Raw genomic sequence first — 20167 nt, forward strand, 5'->3', positions numbered from 1 at the left:
TTGCCAATTTTTCATCATCTGACTAACCCACCGTTTCCCGTTCCTACGATTTCCTTTTAAAACCAACTTCAATTTCCAGAATTCCTCTGCCATCGTGTGTCAGTCATGCTTTCACGCTTGACTCTGGTCACTGCGGTTACCAGGCGTCACTTGTGACGGAATTTGGTCGTTGCGAGCGCTAGTAAAGTCGGTCAGGCACAAGGAAACCTTTATCTCACGAGCCTCCACAGAAGATCATTAAAAATTCAAGCTGCTTGACAATAGTTACTTACTTCTGCTTAACTTGAGGGCCAGAAAGTTTCCAAGTTCTGCATAAATTATCCATGCAAGAAATCCTCACGCTAAATAAAACTGACAGGCTTCAGATTTCCACGTCTTTGAAGAAGAAGTAGACGCCCCCGTTAGGAGCTGAATAAACTTCCGCTTCTCTCTTTCTCTAATTGTATTCTGGAGAGGCTCTCCAGCAACATCTCTGTGCACCAATAGTACTTCAGAGGAGAGTTTTACGGGAATGAGGGCTGCTCTGCAGGTGGTAGACTGCCTGAAATGCGCACAGACACACACACACACAAAGACATACTGTAGACACACACACACACTCTCACACTCTGCACTGTACTGTATACATCTCATTACTTAGGGGCTTGAGTGTCTGTTGCACTGTACGTAACTAGTGGAGCATTACCAGCCGGACAGAAAGCTAGAAGGGCTGGCCCACTAACGGCTGGGTGGAGAACAAAAGATGCAATGAAGATGAGTTGAGAAAGGGTGGAGGGCAGAGGAGGCAAGCCAAAGAGGAGGAGGCTGTATTTATGGCCCAGCGAGGGGACCCTGCGATGCCCCCAGGAGCTGGTCTTTTTGTATGCAGATACAGACAACAATAAGTCCATTAGAGAGGTGGTCTAATCCTGCGCGTGTGGCCGCACATGGTGGGGGCTAATAGAAACATTGTCTGCCCCACATGGAGGATTACTTTAATCTAGCGATGGATGCGTTACTGCTAGACCTCAATGAAGGGAGGACAGGAATGGATGGATCGGACACACTGAACTCATCTTCAGATGAATCCATACGACCAGAGTCCCCTTTTCACCTTCAGACGACCCACTGCAACCTCGTCTACTGCCAAACGGCCATCTGGACGGTCCGAAAGCAACACATTAACTACCCCATCTATTACTATAAGACATAACATTAATGGGGCCATATTTTACACGAACAGGCAGTTATTATTGCTGTGCCACTGATATACATATAAAACTTGCACAATGTGTCTGAATATTTGTGGGCGCCCCATCTAATGAATGTATCCAGCTAGCTACTTTTTAAGTTGGACCCCTTATTGACACAATTTGTCTTAAACCTGTAAAGATGCACTGCCAACAGAATAGGACTCTGATGAGCATATAAACATGAACCTATAGGCACTATACCTAATGCCAAGATAGAGGAGTATAAAGGGGTTTCAGGCATATTTACATTTAAAAGTGATGACTAGTGGTAACCAGAGTCCAAACCAGTGGGTGATGACAGCCTGCCTTAAGTAGATGTAGTTTTAGTTGAGCTGGATCAAGACTGCCTCTTTTGGCTGGAGCACATTTTGGTCATTTGGTCCAAGAAGAAGCTAGAAGAAAGAATTTCCTAGATAGTAGAGATATATATACATAAATATATTTTTATATATTATAATTTGGCAAAAGGAAATATCTGTGTTAACATCACAAAGAGCAGGAAAAAAAAGTGGCATAAGTAAAATAAACATAACGTCAAGTAATTTTTAACAAATTCTATCACCTTATTCACTTCTTCCTGGTCAGGGACGTGGCTCACATGTGCTAAAGCACAAATCATTTAAAACTGTTGTTTTTGGAGCCCATGTTTAAAAATGGTCTTTTTTAACTTGGGAGTGAACAACATGTTTTGAAACTTTAAAACTTTGCCTATACACTACATTAACATAAAGCAAGTAAAAGGCATTTTTAAAGGCACTGCCCTTTTAAAGTTCACAATTGCACAAACCCAGAACCAAACTACAGACCTGAACACATAAAATGTGTTTGCATTTTGTCATTGTGCTCAAATGACGCATCATTGTTTGCTTAAATATGCCTATAAATAATTAAGAATTTGAAAAAAAAACTGTCTGGTCCTGGCGCAAGTTGTCTATTAAAGATGTTTGTAATTGGTCTATAAAGGACGTTCCTGTTCTATAAAACACACCACATTCATTTTTAATGGTCTGCCTCAGGAAACAAGCTATAAATACTGCAGGGTGTAGGCTTTAAGCTGCGTAATGCCTGGAACAAAAATATGCACATAACAAAAGTCGTAAAGGCAGCACATTAGAATATGCAAGGTAAATGAAGCATTTAAAGGGCGAAAAATAAACTGCATAACCAGGTGCTTCACTCTGAAGAGCTCTCAGAAAGGTCGCCAAAAAGAGCACTTATCCAGCACTGAAATACAATGCTTCAGTGGATTATTTGGATCAACTGGAACCATGGAATAACTTTCCAATTTCATAGTATTAACATACAGGCTCTACACCAATAAAAAAACTAGAGAGAGAATGATTTCCCAACATTGAACCAACATTTAAAGTATACACGTTTCATATATAGTCAGAGCATCCAACAAACAGCATAAAGAAACTATGACATGTTGTCTTCTCCAAATCTAGCCACACAACCACAACCCAGACATCATCAGAAGAGACAGGCCTCAAACCCAGTAGGCTTGACAGATCTTGGAATGGTCTGAATAATAATTCAGAACACATCACTGAGACAGAGCTCCAGATCTGACCTGACATTAGGGCGATCCTGTATAGAAGTGTATCCAGAAGCCTCTGATCCTTCAAGGTGAGGCTGTTTGTACATATCTATTTCAAACAGATAAATGACGACATCAGAGGCTTCTGACATAGACGTCACTAATGCACGCTCAAAAAAGCCGCTCTTCTTGAAATGCTATTTGATTAGGCTGTCTCCTTCATTTCAGGACACATGATGGAGAGCGTGGGAGTGATGGAACACGACTGTCATCTCTGATTCTACTACGTTTCAGTGATTTGTCTGTTGGGGCTGCCATTAAACATTGTCCTGCCACTCTTCTGCCATTGAAGTTACGATCAGAAATGGACGGGATACTCCCACAGATGCTTCAGGAGTGGATTACAGTTGGGTAACAGAGACGTAAGCAAATGTAAAAGCTTCTGCAGAAACATAGTCTCAGCAGAAGAAATACTGTACATGGACTGTCTGGTATATTGTATACTAAGATAGACTGTTTTTTGTCAGGCAGGTTTTTTGTTAACCATATAGAGCAAAACCAGTAATCAGTACGGTAATTTAAAGAAACAAATAGTAATAAATGCAAGCACATGTGTGAAACAGCTATAGAAACCAAATTTTGTAAACACTGGAATTTTCTGCCACACCTGCTCCTCCCTAGACGCAAAGCTCACACAGGTTGCCAGATTGACACACAGTGGCAAGTGCAACGAGTCTTATTCCGTAGCTAATCAGTGAATATATACAGTAGGTTTCAGTGTCTAAAATATCCATCTCTACGTTCACTCTATTCTATGCTAGTGGTGGTGATAAATTGCTCAGCAATCAGCAACCTTACTGAAGCTCAGTGATTACTTGTTCGGCAGAAAAATAGCTAGCTCACCCTTTTAATAGACGAAGCATACTGTTTGGTTAAGTTTTTTTTATAGTATACGTCATCATGACGTAGCATTCAGACATAAAACACAGATTTTTATTGTTTTAAACAAACTCTAGTCCTGAATATGCAAAGTTATCACTTCAACGTATCTGAGAAATGAGTTTAAAAACTAAACGAGGCCTGTGGTTGGTTGAAATGTGAAACAAAACTACTCTGTAGAGGTTGGAATTCACTGCTAGAGATGGTATATCAGTACTGATGGCCAGTATCAGCGGAAAATAGTGGATCAAATAAAAAAGCAAGGAATTAGTATGTAACAAATCAAGTCATAAATAGCGATAGGATGTTGTTAGCTATGTATTTCCTTCTGTGGTGAAGTTGAGTGGTTGAAAAGTTTGAGTATATTTGGTCAGAATCAAGTATTCGATTCTGTATTTAATATTAATATGTGTACTGTCCTGTCCCAAGTTATCAGCCATGTTGAGTAAAAAAAAATGATCAAACTGTCAAAAATAGTCAGAAATCCAGCTATACCCATTGTAGACCTCACACATTATGAGCATAAAACCCTCAAATCCCTCTCCGAAATCAGATTGATTTTCGTCATTAAGTGGAGCTGAGACGCTAGTTAGCAGCTGGGTCTCTTCCAAACCTCCAGACACCGGGAGAACATGATTGAATGCGGGCTTACAATATGTGCTGAATAGGGGTGTCACGATTCTCTAAATCCTCGATTCGATTTCATTTTCGATTTGAGGGTCACGATTCGATTCGATTCTCGATTTTCTTGTTATTATTTTATGCCTCATAAAATTTAAATAATATATTTATTATTATTATTATTATAAATATTATAAATATTATTATTATTATTTATTAAGATATATATGGTAATGCCATCTAGTGACTTTTTTTGGTAGCAACAGTGTGCACTATTAAAACAAGCAGTTTATCAGAGCTGTGTGTGGATGGCTGGTGAAACTGCTCATTACATGAAGCTGCAGTTCTTCATCCAACCACTAGCAGCAGCAGCACAAGCCCCGCTCTCTTCACTCAGTCACTACTTCAGTACAGCCCAGCCACGGGCTACAGAGCTCAGCCAGTCCGTTTTTACTGTTTCTGTAAACAAATAAAGGTTTTAACCCCACTAACCGGATAATACAGCTCACTACAGTTCATCTTTCAGCCCAAGCAGCTAACAGCAGCAGGTTAGAACAGCCGACACGGAGGCACTGCTCGGATTACATTATAAACAGGTCAGTTAGCGCGCTGCTAACCTCAGGATGTTTATAACTACGGAGTTTAGTGGACACACCACGGCCGCCAGGTAAGTCTTTTAAAGGCTACTGAAGCCTATTAAAGGCTATTAGAGTGTAACCCCTGGCTCCCAGGGGTTACAAGAGGTTATTGAAAGCATTATTGGGGGGCAGAAATCAGTACAGGCTGGTTAGATAAGTGATGTGGGTATTGTCTTATAAATATTTACACATAACTTATATCTCTCCTGAAAAGCTTTTATTTTAGTCAGAAACACGCTTGTGTTTACTTTATCTGAGAGAAAGATGTTTTTTTAATTCAATGGAAAGCAACAGGTGTAGTCAATTATAAGTTTAAGATTTTTAATCCACCTCACTGTGATCTATAGTCAGTGTTCTCAAGTCACACTGACACACGCATTTCAGCTAGTTCACACGCTCTCACCTGCGCGCACCCACCCCTCCGTTAGATACAGATACAAAACCTGCGCGCCCAACTCCCGCCCCCCCCCCCCCCCTCCCCCGTTGGACAGATAAAAACAGTGATCACACTCCCGCCGACTGCGCTCATGCAGTGGCTATCTCTATTTAAATGAATAGGATGCGCTGTGTTGGTGCCGCGCCATTTGCGTAGCGCGCTGCGCTATTTGCGTAGCGCGCGCGGGAGGGATCGTCGATCCTCTTTTTGACTTCGATACTCGAGATCGTGACCTCATTTCGATTCGATTTCGATAAAATATCGAGATCGTGACACCCCTAGTGCTGAAGTAAAAGTAATGACATGAACTGCTGCTGGAGAGTGCGTGCGCATATAGTATACATATATGTGTGTGTGTGTGTGTGTATGTATGTGTATGTATGTATGCATTCTCTCTCTCTTTCCCACTAAACACAGAGTGGTATCTTGGCTCACTGCCCTTTCTCCCCTCCCTCTCATAGCTGCTGGCATGGCAAGCGAGAGAAAAGCAATCAATCATCCAATTGCAGGGCCACTGTCTGTGCAGCCTTGCTGGGTCTTGAAGCGTGCACAAAATGAACTAAACCAGGAGGTGGACAATGTAGCAGCCCTGACGGCTAGTTATCACGAGGAAACATTGGCAAAACTGCTTGCGTTGGGGTGTTTGGGATGATCCCTCTCCTGCTTCTGCAAGTACAGCTGAAAGTTTTTAGCAGCACACAGGAATACATATATATTGTATTTGTAGGTACAATCTTAAAATAAAAACATGGCTGACTAAATGGACTCTTAGAAGTGATTAAGAAAACCACATTTGGTTCCCTAAATAAGCTTTGAGCTAATGGTTCTTTAATAATTTTTCATATATAATGAGACAACACCAGTTAAACTGGCTCTAGAATGGACAACAGTATTTTTGGCATAGCTGTATAATAAGAGTCCAGTATATGGAAGTGATACTATTGCGTCCTTTATAAACTAACCTTATAAAATCACATCAAAAAAGAAAGTATTGTATTATTTTTCTCCAGTATAACTTGAGAAAGAAAAAGTTCAGCAAAATAAATACAATTGAGTGTTAAAACTATTCTATGACATGCAGCTATAATAAAGGAGAGCTGTAAACCCACCAATAATGCTAAGTCTTTTCATGAGTTTTCCCTTAGTTAAAGAAAAAACAGCATTTAAGTCACATACTATTTTAACATAAAGAATATCATAAAATAACCACTAAACATGTTTATTGGACCTTTAGGGTATTTTTCCCAGAACTGTGCATTCAATCTTACTCTGTATTGTGATTTTTTCTTACTATGAAAGATCCAAAAGCCAAAGCTTTCATACCAACTCTCAAACCTTCATTCACTCTTTAAGTACATTTTATTCAAACTGACTGTCTATTTGAGGAGGAAATTAAAAGAGTAATTCCTGTCATATTAGCCCGAGCTACGTAACATTATGAATCAATTAAATGGCACCTGCTCTTTTAAAGAACACTTATTTCGTTCTTGAGAGAAGACTAATTAATAAAGCCAAGGTTCATGAAGCTTTATCATAAATGAGCCTAAAAGCAGCAGTTCTTTCACAATGAGTATCAGCTTAGACTGCAGGAGACAGCCAGGGACAAAATACACTTTGTAGCGGGGATAAACTAATCACAGCATGACACCATTATAAAAGCAAAGCTCTGACAATGGGGATGCTACTGTAATACAAGAAGAAGACAAAGACTATTGCTTTAATTAGCCTAATCCTATTTGTTTTATATGCTGATATTAGCATTAACAATCCATAACTATAAGATTATTTAAAAAACAGTGTATTCTGTGTGATTATGTGTGTTGTATGTAAGTATCTATCTCTTGATGTAATATGCAACACAGTACAAGCAATACATCCATGTAAAAGAGCAAATTTGTTGTTAACTGATGTTTTTGCACCTGGTTACTTAATGCATTTTTAGTGTAAACGCACCTGAAACACATTTAAAACACATCAATCTGATTGTGTGGCTGATATTCTGTCAGGAAAAAAATCCAGATAGAAGTCACATGTAGTTGCCATGTGTAAACAAGGTCTTAGACCACCTCCTGAAGTGGTTCGAGTGACCTGGTGTAAACAGGGTGTGAAATGCACCTCTCACAGACATAATCAACAAACAAAACTCCCCCAAGTACAACTGAAACACCAGTAATATTAATAGAGAAAGTTACTTTGCCCATTTTTTCAAACGCAACTTATGTAGATTGGGCGAGACAATGGCTTAGTGGTTAGCACATTCACATCTGGGTGGATATTCCAAGTTTTCCCCATGTCTGCATGTGTTTCCTCAGGGAACTGGTGATTCTAAATTTCTCTGGAATTTGTTATTTTGTTTAATTGTTCCGGTATGTCTCGATTTGTAGCACCTTTATGTTAAAGAGCATAGAAGGTTTTTCACATACATGTAAGGTATCAATACTGCACTCTCCAATTTAAATGCAATGGATACATACATATGTAACAGTGTCATCAATACACCTCTGATAGCCATGACTGTATACACAAAAAAAAAAACTGTACCGCTGTATCAATATTTAAATTTTTTAAACCCAGTTCTACTCAAACAGGGCAGTCTGTTTCGTTCTTCATGTCCAGCATGCTCTGCTATCGACCCCACATAAGCTCACAGATGCTCTCCTATCTCCATTCCACTCCGTTCATTCAGCTGAAAAGCTGTCAGAGCTCCTCCTCACACCACCTGTTAACATTCAGCTTTCTGCCCCCTCTTCTATTGTTTGTATTACACTCTTTCGCTCGCTCTCTGTGCCTCTGTCGCTCTATTTTTTTCTCTCTCTGGATCTGGTTTGTTCAATTCTACTTTAATTAAGTGAGAGGGTTTTGATGGCCGAGTTGCAGAAGGGCCGGGGCTTCCTGTGTCCGTATGACCCACCCTGTCAGCAGTCTTTCTGACCCCTACCTCACTTCAGGCTAAGTGATCTCATTACTGCCGCCTGAACACACACAGACACAAACACACACACACACACACAACACACACACACACACACACACACACACACACACACACACACACACACACACACACACACACACACACACACACACACACACACACACAGGGTCACACAACGTGCAACCTAGTAAATGCAAGCCAGTGACCTGAGTCAACCTGATCTCATAGTAGTGGTGCTACTTCGTTGGGCATTTGCTGGTTCCATTTACAATGTAAAATGCTTAGGGTTAGGTTAGCATGACATTCTTTGTAGGGCTGGGCAAAATATATCGTTAATATCTTTTTTCATGTATTTTTTATCTCAGAATACAATCCAATTTGTGAAGTCAGTAAAACACCACAAACAGTCTTGTATCTTGTATGTATTATGCTTATTATTAAATTAATAATAATAATATATATAGACCTAAAACAATAGCTATTTCTGTTTGGACAACATATTGTCTCGAAATTAATTGTGATAAACTACATTCTTGTCATCTTAGGACAATTTTATACCACTGATATAATTATATTATAATAACATAAAGCATAATACATTGATACCATTTTAGAGAGCAGTAAATCTTTCATTTTAGGAACATTTAGAGATTGTAAATGAAATATAAAAATGAAATCTCTATAAAATATAAATGAGTTACATATGAAAAAACAAAATCGCTGTTACCAAAGTTAACATGCTGTCATTTAATATATAGTATATGGTATAATTTTCCATACATATTTCCCTAAAGAATATTGAGGTATAAGTTTTTTAGTCGTATCATTCAGCCATCACTCAATAGTACTTTGCAAAATCTCTAGAATAAAATGATGCTGTCTCTTTCATTTAATCAGTTTTATATTTTCTTCAGGACTTTTTTTGAATTTTTATATTATAACCGTTAGTGATATCAGCATTTTAAAACCAACATCATAATGTTTTTAAAAAACACTATACTTGCAGACCGTTTCTTGGCAACTGTGCTAAGCCCAAACAACTTTCCACTAGAAGTAATGGAGAAATATTGCAGAGATCTGATTCATTTAGTTTTTATTGACGAATAAAATCTGGGTGTGCCAGAGCATTAGAGCTAATAGACTTTGCACTAATGAAATTAAAAAGCTTTGCAATGTTCTTTTCTGTCTGCAGTGATTTGTGATTGATTTATAACAGAGAGTATAAAACCCCTGACTTTTCCAAAACAAGCCTGCTGCTGCTGCTGCTCCCACATCGAGTTTGGATCCAAGGCAATGAGGTTAATAGTGCTGCGAGCAGCCAGGCCTGGAAGAGAGCACATGCCCTGGTGCACATAAGTCACCATTACTCCTGCCTCAGCCTGGACTGGAGGGCCCAGAGACAGACAGGCTTATCTGCGCTGTCGCCCCTGCCTAATCCCAACAGGCCAGCCAAAATTACTGGACCCAGCAGAGCCTGACTCTAAACCCCCTGCTCCACACCTAGAAAAACTCCACTTCTTCAAGTGCTAGAATTCACAATCAGCTGTGAAGAACTGGCAGAACGTACCAGATTACAAGCTGGCGGAGTGTTCCTGAACACCAACTGACCTGGCAATGAATTCTAGAGGCCTGAGTTCAGTTGGCTCGAGTGCAATGCCTCCAATGGCTACTCTACTACAGATCCCCTGCAGCATGCTGGAGGAAATGTGCTGCATTTGGTCAGCCAAGTTTGGAAGCTGTGCCTACTCATATTAAAACAAAAAAAAACAGCCATTAAAAGTTAAATATTTTGCAATAAATTCTAAAACCAATTACAATTGGTATTAAACCAAATCATTAAATGTACAATCTACTGTATGTATACTGTAAATATATTTTGCTGGACTGAGAATAGTCAGCAGCATCCTGCTCACTGTTTGCTCTTTTAGACACTTCAAACTGTGCAGCAACAGATTTAAACCTTTTTTTTTGTCTCTAACCCTATATCTACAAGGTGGAGCAGCTAGTTTGAAGTGTGTAAAAGAGCAGACAGTGAGCAGACACAATGTTTAAAAACTCCAGCAGCAATGCTGTGTCTGTTCAACTCATGCCAGCGCAACCTTTCCCTGGGTAAAAAAAAGTAGAAATACTTTTTTTTTTTATTCCAGCTTTTGACTGACATCCAAAACATTGTTTATACAAAGCCATTCAATGTTCCATTTAGGTTCTGGTGCATTTATCCACTGCAGCTTTTGGCCCACAGGCTTTTGGCTAGTAAAATTCCACAACGTGAGAAAGTTGCCTCTCACGCAGCCAATCAAAACAGAGCAGGAATGTGTCACATTGTCTTTTCACCTGTTTGGTCTCAGCATTTCTTGGGACAGCTGCCCCCTCTCCTCACCTGTTGCTGTGGAAACCAGGCCTGAGCCTTAAATAACCTTCTGTTAAGGTCATGGCAAAGGGAATCAGCACTGAACCTCAAGAGAAGCTTAATTAATAGAATTCTGAGCAAATATTGATGAATAATAATAAAGAACACAATCAATAATAATAAAGAAGACAATCAATGACAGTCAACTGACTGACAGTTATCTGTTGTTATTGTGCATCCTTAATGCATGGACCAGGAGAAACATATGTAGTATATGAACATACTTGTAAAACGAGATAAATAAGTGAATATAATCAATAACAAAATAAATCTGATCCATCAAATATTGACTTTATTTACTGTTTGAAACAATATAGTATAGACAAAGCTGCAACAGAGCATTTCAGAGGGTTATATCAATAGCCCTTGCTAGACAATAGTAAATCAATGTCAATACTTTGACCCATTAAGAACACATTGATAGTGACATTATTTGCTATATTTTATATACAGACCACTTCAGTTGTCTCTCTGAATCAGTTTCTCTGATTTTGCTATAGGTATAGGTTTGAGTAAAATAAACATTGCTGCTTTATTCTATAAACTACAGACAACATTTCTCCCAAATTTCAAATAAAAATATTGTCATTTAGAGCATTTATTTGCAGAAAATGAGAAATGTCTGAAATAAAAAAAAAAATGCAGAGCTTTCAGATAATGCTCATATAAAGTTTATATTCAAAATATTTATGGGTTTAGGAATAAATAAAACCCTGATTTTTAATCACAGTTTTCATGCATCTTGGCATGTTCTCCTCCAACAGTTCATCTTCTTTTACAGTTGCATATATCAAAGGATGGGACAAGTATCTTTTGTGATGTCTAGATAATGGCTAGCTCATCAGGCAGGTCTTTTTGGATGTTCCTGGTATGCCGTGAACAGGACCTACACAAACTGGTTCAATAAAGGACAATGGCAAACCAGCAAAAGGTTGAGGGGCACCTAGTAAGATTCACTAATGCGATCCAAAGAGATCCCACCACACAACTTACAGGACTCAATGATGTGCTGCTAATGTTAGTCTTGATGCTAGACACCTCAGAACACCTTTAGAGGTCCTGTGGAATCCATGCCTTCAAAGGTCATATTTCCTACAGTTGCACAACAATGGGGACCTACTTAATATTGGGCACGTTATGTAAGATAGTGTTATGCTAAGGCTAATCCGAGTAACCAAACCACTAAAACAACACCACTACATAACTGCAGGTTATACAAATAGTCCTAGTTCTTTGCCAAACGAACCATTAAAAAAGCAATAAAACACACATCACAAATGCACTGCCAAGCACAGCTGCTTTTATCTCTCATTTACTGCACAGCACATGCTGTACGCTGCTCCATATCATCCCAACTGCCGCTAAGCATCTAAACATTTTAGCACAACATGCATGAAATAGCGCTGCCATGCCATAAATACCACCTTTTTGAAAGCGAGCACGTAAAGCCATAGCCGAGTGGTTAAGTGTCTCAGTGTGTGCATTCAAGCACTCCCACACACACTGGGCCGCTGCCTGTCTCTGCTCTCCAGAACGCCTCTCATCGGCACCGCTCAGTGCCCCCATAATGTATAACATGCTTCCTGCTGCTGCCAGATGGAGCCGTTTGGCATTTAAGGTCCCCTCTCCACTCCTCTTGTGCTCTCTCTCGCTCTCTCTCGTTCTATCACTCTCTGTTAGCCTCTCTCTCGTGCGCTCGCTCTCACCTTTCTCTCCCACTTCTTCACATTCTGCTCTCTAAAACCTAAGACACACCAGCAAGCTTGCTCTGTTGCTCTAAGGATGACACAGTGATCCAACAAACTGAACTTGTCTGGTACAGACAGTGACCATATTACACAGACTGGAAATCAGTCGTAGGCCATGTCTAGAACAGTACTTCTTATTGCTTGTAATTTAACGTCATTTTTTTTATAGATAATATATATTTATCATAAATATTGATATATATATATATTTAAAACCAATTTATAGCAGATATAAAAAATGACCACATGTTACCAACTGTAAATTTAAACAGCATTATCTTCATGCAGTAATAGAGGGAGCTCTTAATGCTGCAGATTGAGCTGATGTGACGTGACATAGGCTCGAGGCAGAGCTCCACAAATTGAGATTCTCACAGTACTTAAAACACACTTACAATCTTAATTTATCACATTATACACTGATGTCGTAAAATTGTATATTGTCTGTTTTTTTCTCCTTACTTATTCTCACCCATCCTCTACTCATGCCCCAAAACTCCTCACCCACTCCCACACCCCATGCCTGCCTCCTGTGCCCGCCTTCCCGTGCCCTACACCAGCAGTGTGGCAGCCCGGGGCAGCAGCTGAATAGCCCATTTCCACTTGGCTCCTGCCCGCCACCTGCCTCCTGGCACTCTGCCATGCTGGAACGTGGCTTACTGATGCCACTCCAGAACTGGCATTGTGCGCTCGTGGCTCATCCCCCTCAACACATCACTCCACAACACTGCCGTCGGGACCACAGTGTGCTCATGGGGGTTACTCAGTCACTATTAACCTGCTATGGCCTGACAATGAATCTCAAGTATCAGGCCTATTGGAGTCTACTGGTTTGGTCTCTCATCAGTTTCTGTGAGAAACTGGCTGCCCACAGTGTTTAATTAAAAATGACTAGTAATATATAAGTCACTCAAAGACTGTGGATTTCAGCCAAACACCATGTATCTCCAAAATGGTAACTTTACAAGAGAAGGAAACAACCTTTCAGTGGAAGTCAAGATAAATGTAAAAGTTTTTTTTTTCCTTAAAATAATTTTGGAGCATTTCTATTGGTCCATAAATCATGATGTTTTGAGATTAGTGTGGCCCTTTCGTTGATGTGGCCAAAGTTTCCACAAGACTCCTATGATAGTAGTCTTGGGTCTCACAGTTTCACTAAAAGTTTTGATTGACAAGCTGCATCAAGCCCAGGTTGTGGAAAATGTGTGTCAGCAAGCAAATTAGGCCTGATGTGTAATCTCCCTTGACTTCTTTCCTCAAAATTGGCCATAGGCCATCTGCCTCTCTGTCTTTGTCTGACTCTCTCACTCTATCTCTCTTTCTCTCTCTCTCCCTCTCTCTCTCTCTTTTTTAGCTGTAGCAGCAGGCAATTCAGAAACCTCATACAGGGCAGCAATCTCTAGAGGAAATGCAGGATCCTTATCTCTCAGACAGGAGAGGAGAGCAATGCCCTATAGCAACTCGGTCAGGAGTAACAAGGTTGTAGGTGTGGTTTTAAAATTGAAAACCAGATGTGCATCCAAATTTGAAAATACTGTGATAAAAAATAAGCCCTGAGTGCAGAAACTATTTACCAAAGCTTAACGTTGCTAAACGTGTAACACCAGTAATACATTCAGCAACATCAACAAATCCCTCCATCACCTAAAATGTTAGGCAAAATAAAATAGATCATGTATGCTACACTGTGGATTTCCATCACCATTTAAAAGGAATTAACTGTATATTTCAATAGAAAGAATGGTGCCAAAACCTTTGCACCCTATTCATTCATTCATAGAGTAAAAAATATTTTCTTACAACTTGCAGAATGAGATATGATGCAAATAAGAACGATGATAATAATGTAATTCGGATAAGAGTATAGTTATGCTTTGCAATGCACAGCTATACTAACTTATCAAGAGCTCTAATCTGGCAGTAGCCATGACTGTATAGAAACAGATAATATATCTTTCCATACACACTCTAAGCTAACAGTTTGAATGAGCTGAACGTTTACATTTACTAAAGCATGCTTAGGATCTTGAAGCTGTAGATGTTTAGAGCATTTGGCAGACGTTTTCATAACTCTGACACACAGCCTACAGATTATCACTTCTAAAACAGTGTTTGGAATGCTTCAGTGCCTTGGAAAGGGCAACACTGATTACGAAAGCCCCTTCTCCAACTTTTATCGGACGCAAACATCTGATTAGCAACACTCGCAGAGAGCAAACATGTCATTGTGAACTCAGAATGAACCTGGACAGGCTGGGAAACAATGTGATGTGTGCTTCTTAGTAATGCTGAGAGTGGCAACCAACTTTCAGTTAACTCAGAGGCTGGAAATGTAGGTTGATGTTTTCTACAATATCGTGAAGTGATGTTTTAGATTTATTGGGGTGTTGTAATAGAAAAAGGTGAAGAGTTCTCTAACCCTAGCCTCATAAAGAAAGTGGCCAATTTATTTCTTCAATAAATCCTATAAACTCTGGGGTAAGCATTTATTCAATGCTTCTCTTTAATCAGTCTTAAAGCTTGGATCCTGAAGGTCATATAAAGCTTCAGGGAGGAAAATAAAATTCTTGGATTCAAGGTGAAGTGTTTCCTGCTGGCACGCAGGCATTTAAAATACAAGTCTTTACTGTGCTTATAATTGTCATACTACTGGAATTCTTAAAAATGCAGCGACATTATTTTACTTTGGCAGACCACCCGCCTCATTGTGTGAGAATTGTATGACTGTCTCTCCTGGGACTAGTAGAGAGTGAGGCGCATTAGCCCACATAGAGCACCTTCAGCAGATGGTAAAGCATTTGAAACCCTGTCCTCGGAGCAAACTGACTCCAGTTCGGGGCTACGACAAATCTCTAAAGACAGTAAGTAAACAAAGGCAGCGTTGTCCAAACAGGACCGGCAGACAAACTAAGAAAAATGAAGCCTGCTGTTTTCTAAAAACTCACAATAGCACAACAGATCAACATTTTTACAATTTATACTGCAGTGGGTCATATGTGGAGACAGATTTTTTCCTCTGAAAAAAAAGGTTCATCCAATTAAACTAAAAAATACCTTGTGGCAAAAAGCAACTGGGTTTATTCAACTCAAGTAAATAAATTGAATAAACATTTTCTCATTTTATAGTGCATTGGCCAATGGCAACACAGTTAACTTTTATTTCATGTTGATTTAACTCAACTTAAAGATCCCATTCAAATCAAATCACAAATCAGCTGTATATCCTGCCACTAATCATAACCCGTATTTTTAAAATAGAAAATAATTATTCCCCCTTAATATGCACACTTCTGAGTTCTTAAGCTTTGGAGCTAGGTAATGGAAGACAGTAAAACTAGCAGTGATCTGATGTGAAAGCATGAGGTCACATTGAATTAAACATTTGTTTAAGTCAAATTATTGCTTTTAAATAGGGCCTGATTTTTGCTTTTGGACAAACTGAAAAACAAAACAGATCTTAAATGATCACAATTTTATCAGACCAATTTCCCTAATAAATAACCAATTATAATAAATTACCGATATACTGTTTTTTTTTTGTTTAACACATACTCAATAATTCATAGTAGTCAAATTGAGCATTAAGATTAAGGACCCATTAACATGCCTTGCATGTAAATGGTTAAATCAAGAGAAAAGATCCAATGAATACATAATCTGACTGCTTGGTAATCGAATCAGCATTATCAAATCGTGCCATCCATATTTAATTACAGCAACTTGGATATGGGAAGTCCTTCTGTTCCAGCTTGGAGCTGATCCATAAGAATCTCTCCAATGTGGCTGTATTTTTGGGACAAACATCTGTTACCTGGAAGCAGCCAGCAGTGCATAACTCTCTTCCGTTTTCCTGCAGCTGTGTCACACACACACACACACACACACACACACACACACTGCCTGCCATCCATCTATATTAATTCTCCAAACTAAATTACTTCCTTAAAAAAACAACAGTGACCTCACAGTCTCCTCGCATGCTGGGATACAATAATTATCCGCTATTGTGGAACAATTAAGAGAGAAACTAAATAAAGTGAAGGAAGTGAGAGAGACAGAATATGAGGGGAAGAGAGACAGAAAAATGAGCAGCAGACAACTAGTGGTTTCCTGACCAATTACAGGCACCCCAGTGAGTGTTTTTAACTGATATAATTATGTTTATTAACAAACAAAAAAACCCTTTTTGTAATTAAAAAATGGCTCAAATGAATATTAATGAGTATACTTATCATTTCATTATGATAGTAGTATTTCAAAAAATATTCAAGTATTCAAACCTTTTAAAGTATTTGTTATTCAGACTAGCCATAAGCAATCCATAGACCAGATCAGATATGAAGCATCTGAACAGCTAAAACAGCTTTGCTCATTTTGTTTTGGCACATTAGCAAGAAAGAAAAAGAAAGAAAGAAAGAAAGAAAGGGAGTAAAAATAAATGAATTAATAAATGGTCCTGCTTACTTGCAACCTCCAAAGACGCATTGCGGCTGACAGCTTCTCCCAGGTAGTTCCTGGCCACACAAACATAGACCCCTTCATCCGGCTTGCTTCGGCGTCCGTGCACGATCCTGAGGAAGAAGAGGGAGCCTGTGGGCAGCAGCATGCGGTGGGAGCGAGGGTCCTCCCTGTCCGTCTCCACGCGCTCGCCATCTTTGTACCACTCCACCATGGGGGTCGGCCGGCCCTCGGCTTTGCAGTTCAGAGTAGCCGGCTCCCCTTTTGAAACTATCAGGTCCGAGGGATGCTCCACAATCCGCGGTGGGGCGTCCTCCAATCTGGGTCGAGATCCTGCAAGAGAGAGAGAACCAAACATTCATGAGCAAGGGTAGATTAAAAAAAAAGACTTAGTATAAGGCATTTCAACCCACAGTAGACAGCACAATTGGAGGTAATGATTGTAGAATTGTCTGCGTTAACAGTCAATATGTTTGTCAGATTTCACATCCAAATATCCCTGCAGAAAAGTGTAGCATTCTTAATTTACCAGTTCCTATCCCATGACTTTTTGAATGTCAGTGTAGAGGCCAATGTGAAGTTGTTTTAGGCTTTTTGATTATTTTACAGATTCAAATACAGATTCATCAGATAAGGGGTTACTTGCTGGAGTATTAGATATCAGGGCTATCCAACCCTGCTCATGTTGTTCTACCACCCTGGGTAGTTTGAAGTCAGCACATATGGGTCTCGTTAAGACTCCTATAAACTGAATTGGTCACCAATGTTTTAAACAGTAGAAAAATGATGTATTTAGTTAAAAGCAGAATTGCTTGTAAACATCCAATGCAGTCTTGCAGCATAACTGTTAATCCATAAATATTTAAAAAATGTACTTCACCAAGGACATCTATACTGTCACTCAAACTTGGGGCTATTTACATTTCTACCCAGAACACAGATATTAGTTATCACACAAGCTATGTTGCTACCAAAGGCTATGTCTCACCACCTTAAAACATTTTTTTTTTCCCCAAAACAAAGTCGCCCTCAAAAGACGCTTAGACTATGTTCTATCAAAGTATCAATATAAATGCTTAGAGCAGGACAGTCCAGACAAAACAGCATCCCAAAATATAAACAGAAGAAATCTCACTACTAGCCAAACTAGTCTTAGAACTTAGAACTTAGAACACAGCCTGTAAGCCTACACTCAGCGTGCCAGCTCTCTGCAGGCCATTTATGCAAGCTACAGTTGACGAGGATAAAGAAAATACTATTTCAGGCAGTACTTGGCTGGGTAAAATGAAGACACATTATACATGCATGGCTCTCGCATACAGAATTTAAATTGGATGGTACAAAATGACATGCTCTACATTCAACAGTTACCAAAGAAAACACTGAAATACATTTCATTCCTTGCCGTGGGAGGAGAGAGGAATAGGAACATACAGGTGCTGGTCAACGAATTAGAATAATTTGAAATAGTGCATTCATGAAATTCTTTGAATGCATTTTTTGTGCAGAAAGCAAATCAGGTGTTCACCGCACCTGTCCTACTCATTAGACTAATCACAGAACTCGTTACCTGGAAAAAAATTTGCTCAGCTGAGCTTTCCAAAAGGCCCATTTAGGCCATTTAACTGTGACACTGTTGTTTTATTGAATTAGAATAATGGAGAAACTGTTTCATTGAATTAGAATAAATGCTCGAATTTTTGTTTTCTGTGAAGAGTGTTCACTGTGCAGTATAAAGTCAGGGTTGAGTAGAATTTCTAAGTTGTAAAATCAATCATTGGTAAGCAGCGCGACCTCTCAACCGGAATAGTGGCTCAAATTCAAGCCCTTCGCCAACAAGGCTAGACCCAAACTAAAATTGCTGAGCAGCTCGGCATCAGCCAGTCTTCCGTCTGCAAAGCTCTCAAGAAAAACTGCAGCAAGCGCACCAACTGTTCCGGCGTCCCAAAAACTTCTGCTCGCGACAACAAGCAGCTGAGAAAGATCGCAGTCAGCAACCAGTTCAAGTCCACTTCCGAGCTCACCAACTTGTGGAACAAGCAGACCGGCGCTGACGTCTCCAGATCAACCACTTACCGTCGTCTGCGCGAACTCGGCTTCAAATCTCGTGTTGCAGCAGTAAAACCGATGCTGAACAAGAAACAAATTGAGAAACGCTGAAGTGGGCCAAAGAACACGGCGAGTGGACTGCTGAAGACTGGCAGAAAGTGGTCTTCAGTGACGAATCACGCTTCTGCATCTCCTTCGGTGACCAAGGTCCTCGTGTCTGGCGTCGTGGTGGCGAAACCTACAACCACGAGTGCGTGAAAAGATCCGTCAAGTTTCCCCAGAGCGTTATGGTCTGGGGATGCATGTCCGCTCGAGGTGTAGGGAAACTCTGCTTCCTCAAGAAGACTGTCAATGCTGCCGTATATCAAGATGTTCTGGAAACGTTCCTGATTCCGACTGTTGAGGAACAGTTCGGCGAAGAAGACTTCATATTTCAACAGGATCTTGCACCGGCTCATGCGGCAAAGTCGACCAAAGATTGGTTCACTAAAAAACAGCTTGAAGTTTTGGCATGGCCGGCCAACTCGCCTGACCTCAATGTCATTGAAAACCTTTGGGCCATCGTCAAGCGGAAAATTCGCGACAGAAAGCCTACTACGCTGGACCAACTGAAGCAGAACATCACCACTGCCTGGGAAGCTGTGAGTGCGGAAACTTGCGACAAGCTGGTCAAATCGATGCCGCGGAGACTTCAGGCAGTCATACAAGCCAAGGGGGCAGCCACAAAATACTGAGAAAGTGATGATTGTAATTATAGTAAAAATTATTCTAATTCAATGAAACGGTTTCTCCATTATTCTAATTCAATAAAACAACAGTGTCACAGTTAAATGGCCTAAATGGGCCTTTTGGAAAGCTTAGCTGAGCAAATGTTTTTCCAGGTAACGAGTTCTGTGATTAGTCTAACGAGTAGGACAGGTGCGGTGAACACTTGATTTGCTTTCTGCACAAAAAATGCATTCAAAGAATTTCATGATTGCACTATTTCAAATTATTCTAATTCGTTGACCAGCACCTGTATAAGTCATTTTGTCCTCTGTTTTAAGCCACATATGAATTTATTCTGACTGCCAAGAATAAATAAGAGCGTGGTGGGGAGGACTGGTGCTAAGATAATTCCAGCAGAAAGGTTTGAAATTGCTTTTGCTCTCCTTCAATTTG

The 20167-nt window shown here is 39.9% G+C and overlaps 1 protein-coding gene across 2 annotated transcripts in view; it reads right to left on the reverse strand.

The window, feature by feature from the left end:
• robo3 (roundabout, axon guidance receptor, homolog 3 (Drosophila)) overlaps positions 1-20167 on the reverse strand; it is a 207592-nt gene that overhangs the window by 65698 nt on the left and 121727 nt on the right. For both annotated transcript variants that reach the window (XM_022681365.2, XM_049468587.1), the window contains exon 2: positions 16964-17290. In XM_022681365.2, coding sequence (XP_022537086.2) covers positions 16964-17290 — 327 coding nt within the window. The remainder of the gene's footprint in view (positions 1-16963; positions 17291-20167) is intronic.

This window comes from Astyanax mexicanus, chromosome 20, assembly GCF_023375975.1.
Source record: "Astyanax mexicanus isolate ESR-SI-001 chromosome 20, AstMex3_surface, whole genome shotgun sequence".
NCBI lineage: Eukaryota > Metazoa > Chordata > Actinopteri > Characiformes > Acestrorhamphidae > Astyanax > Astyanax mexicanus.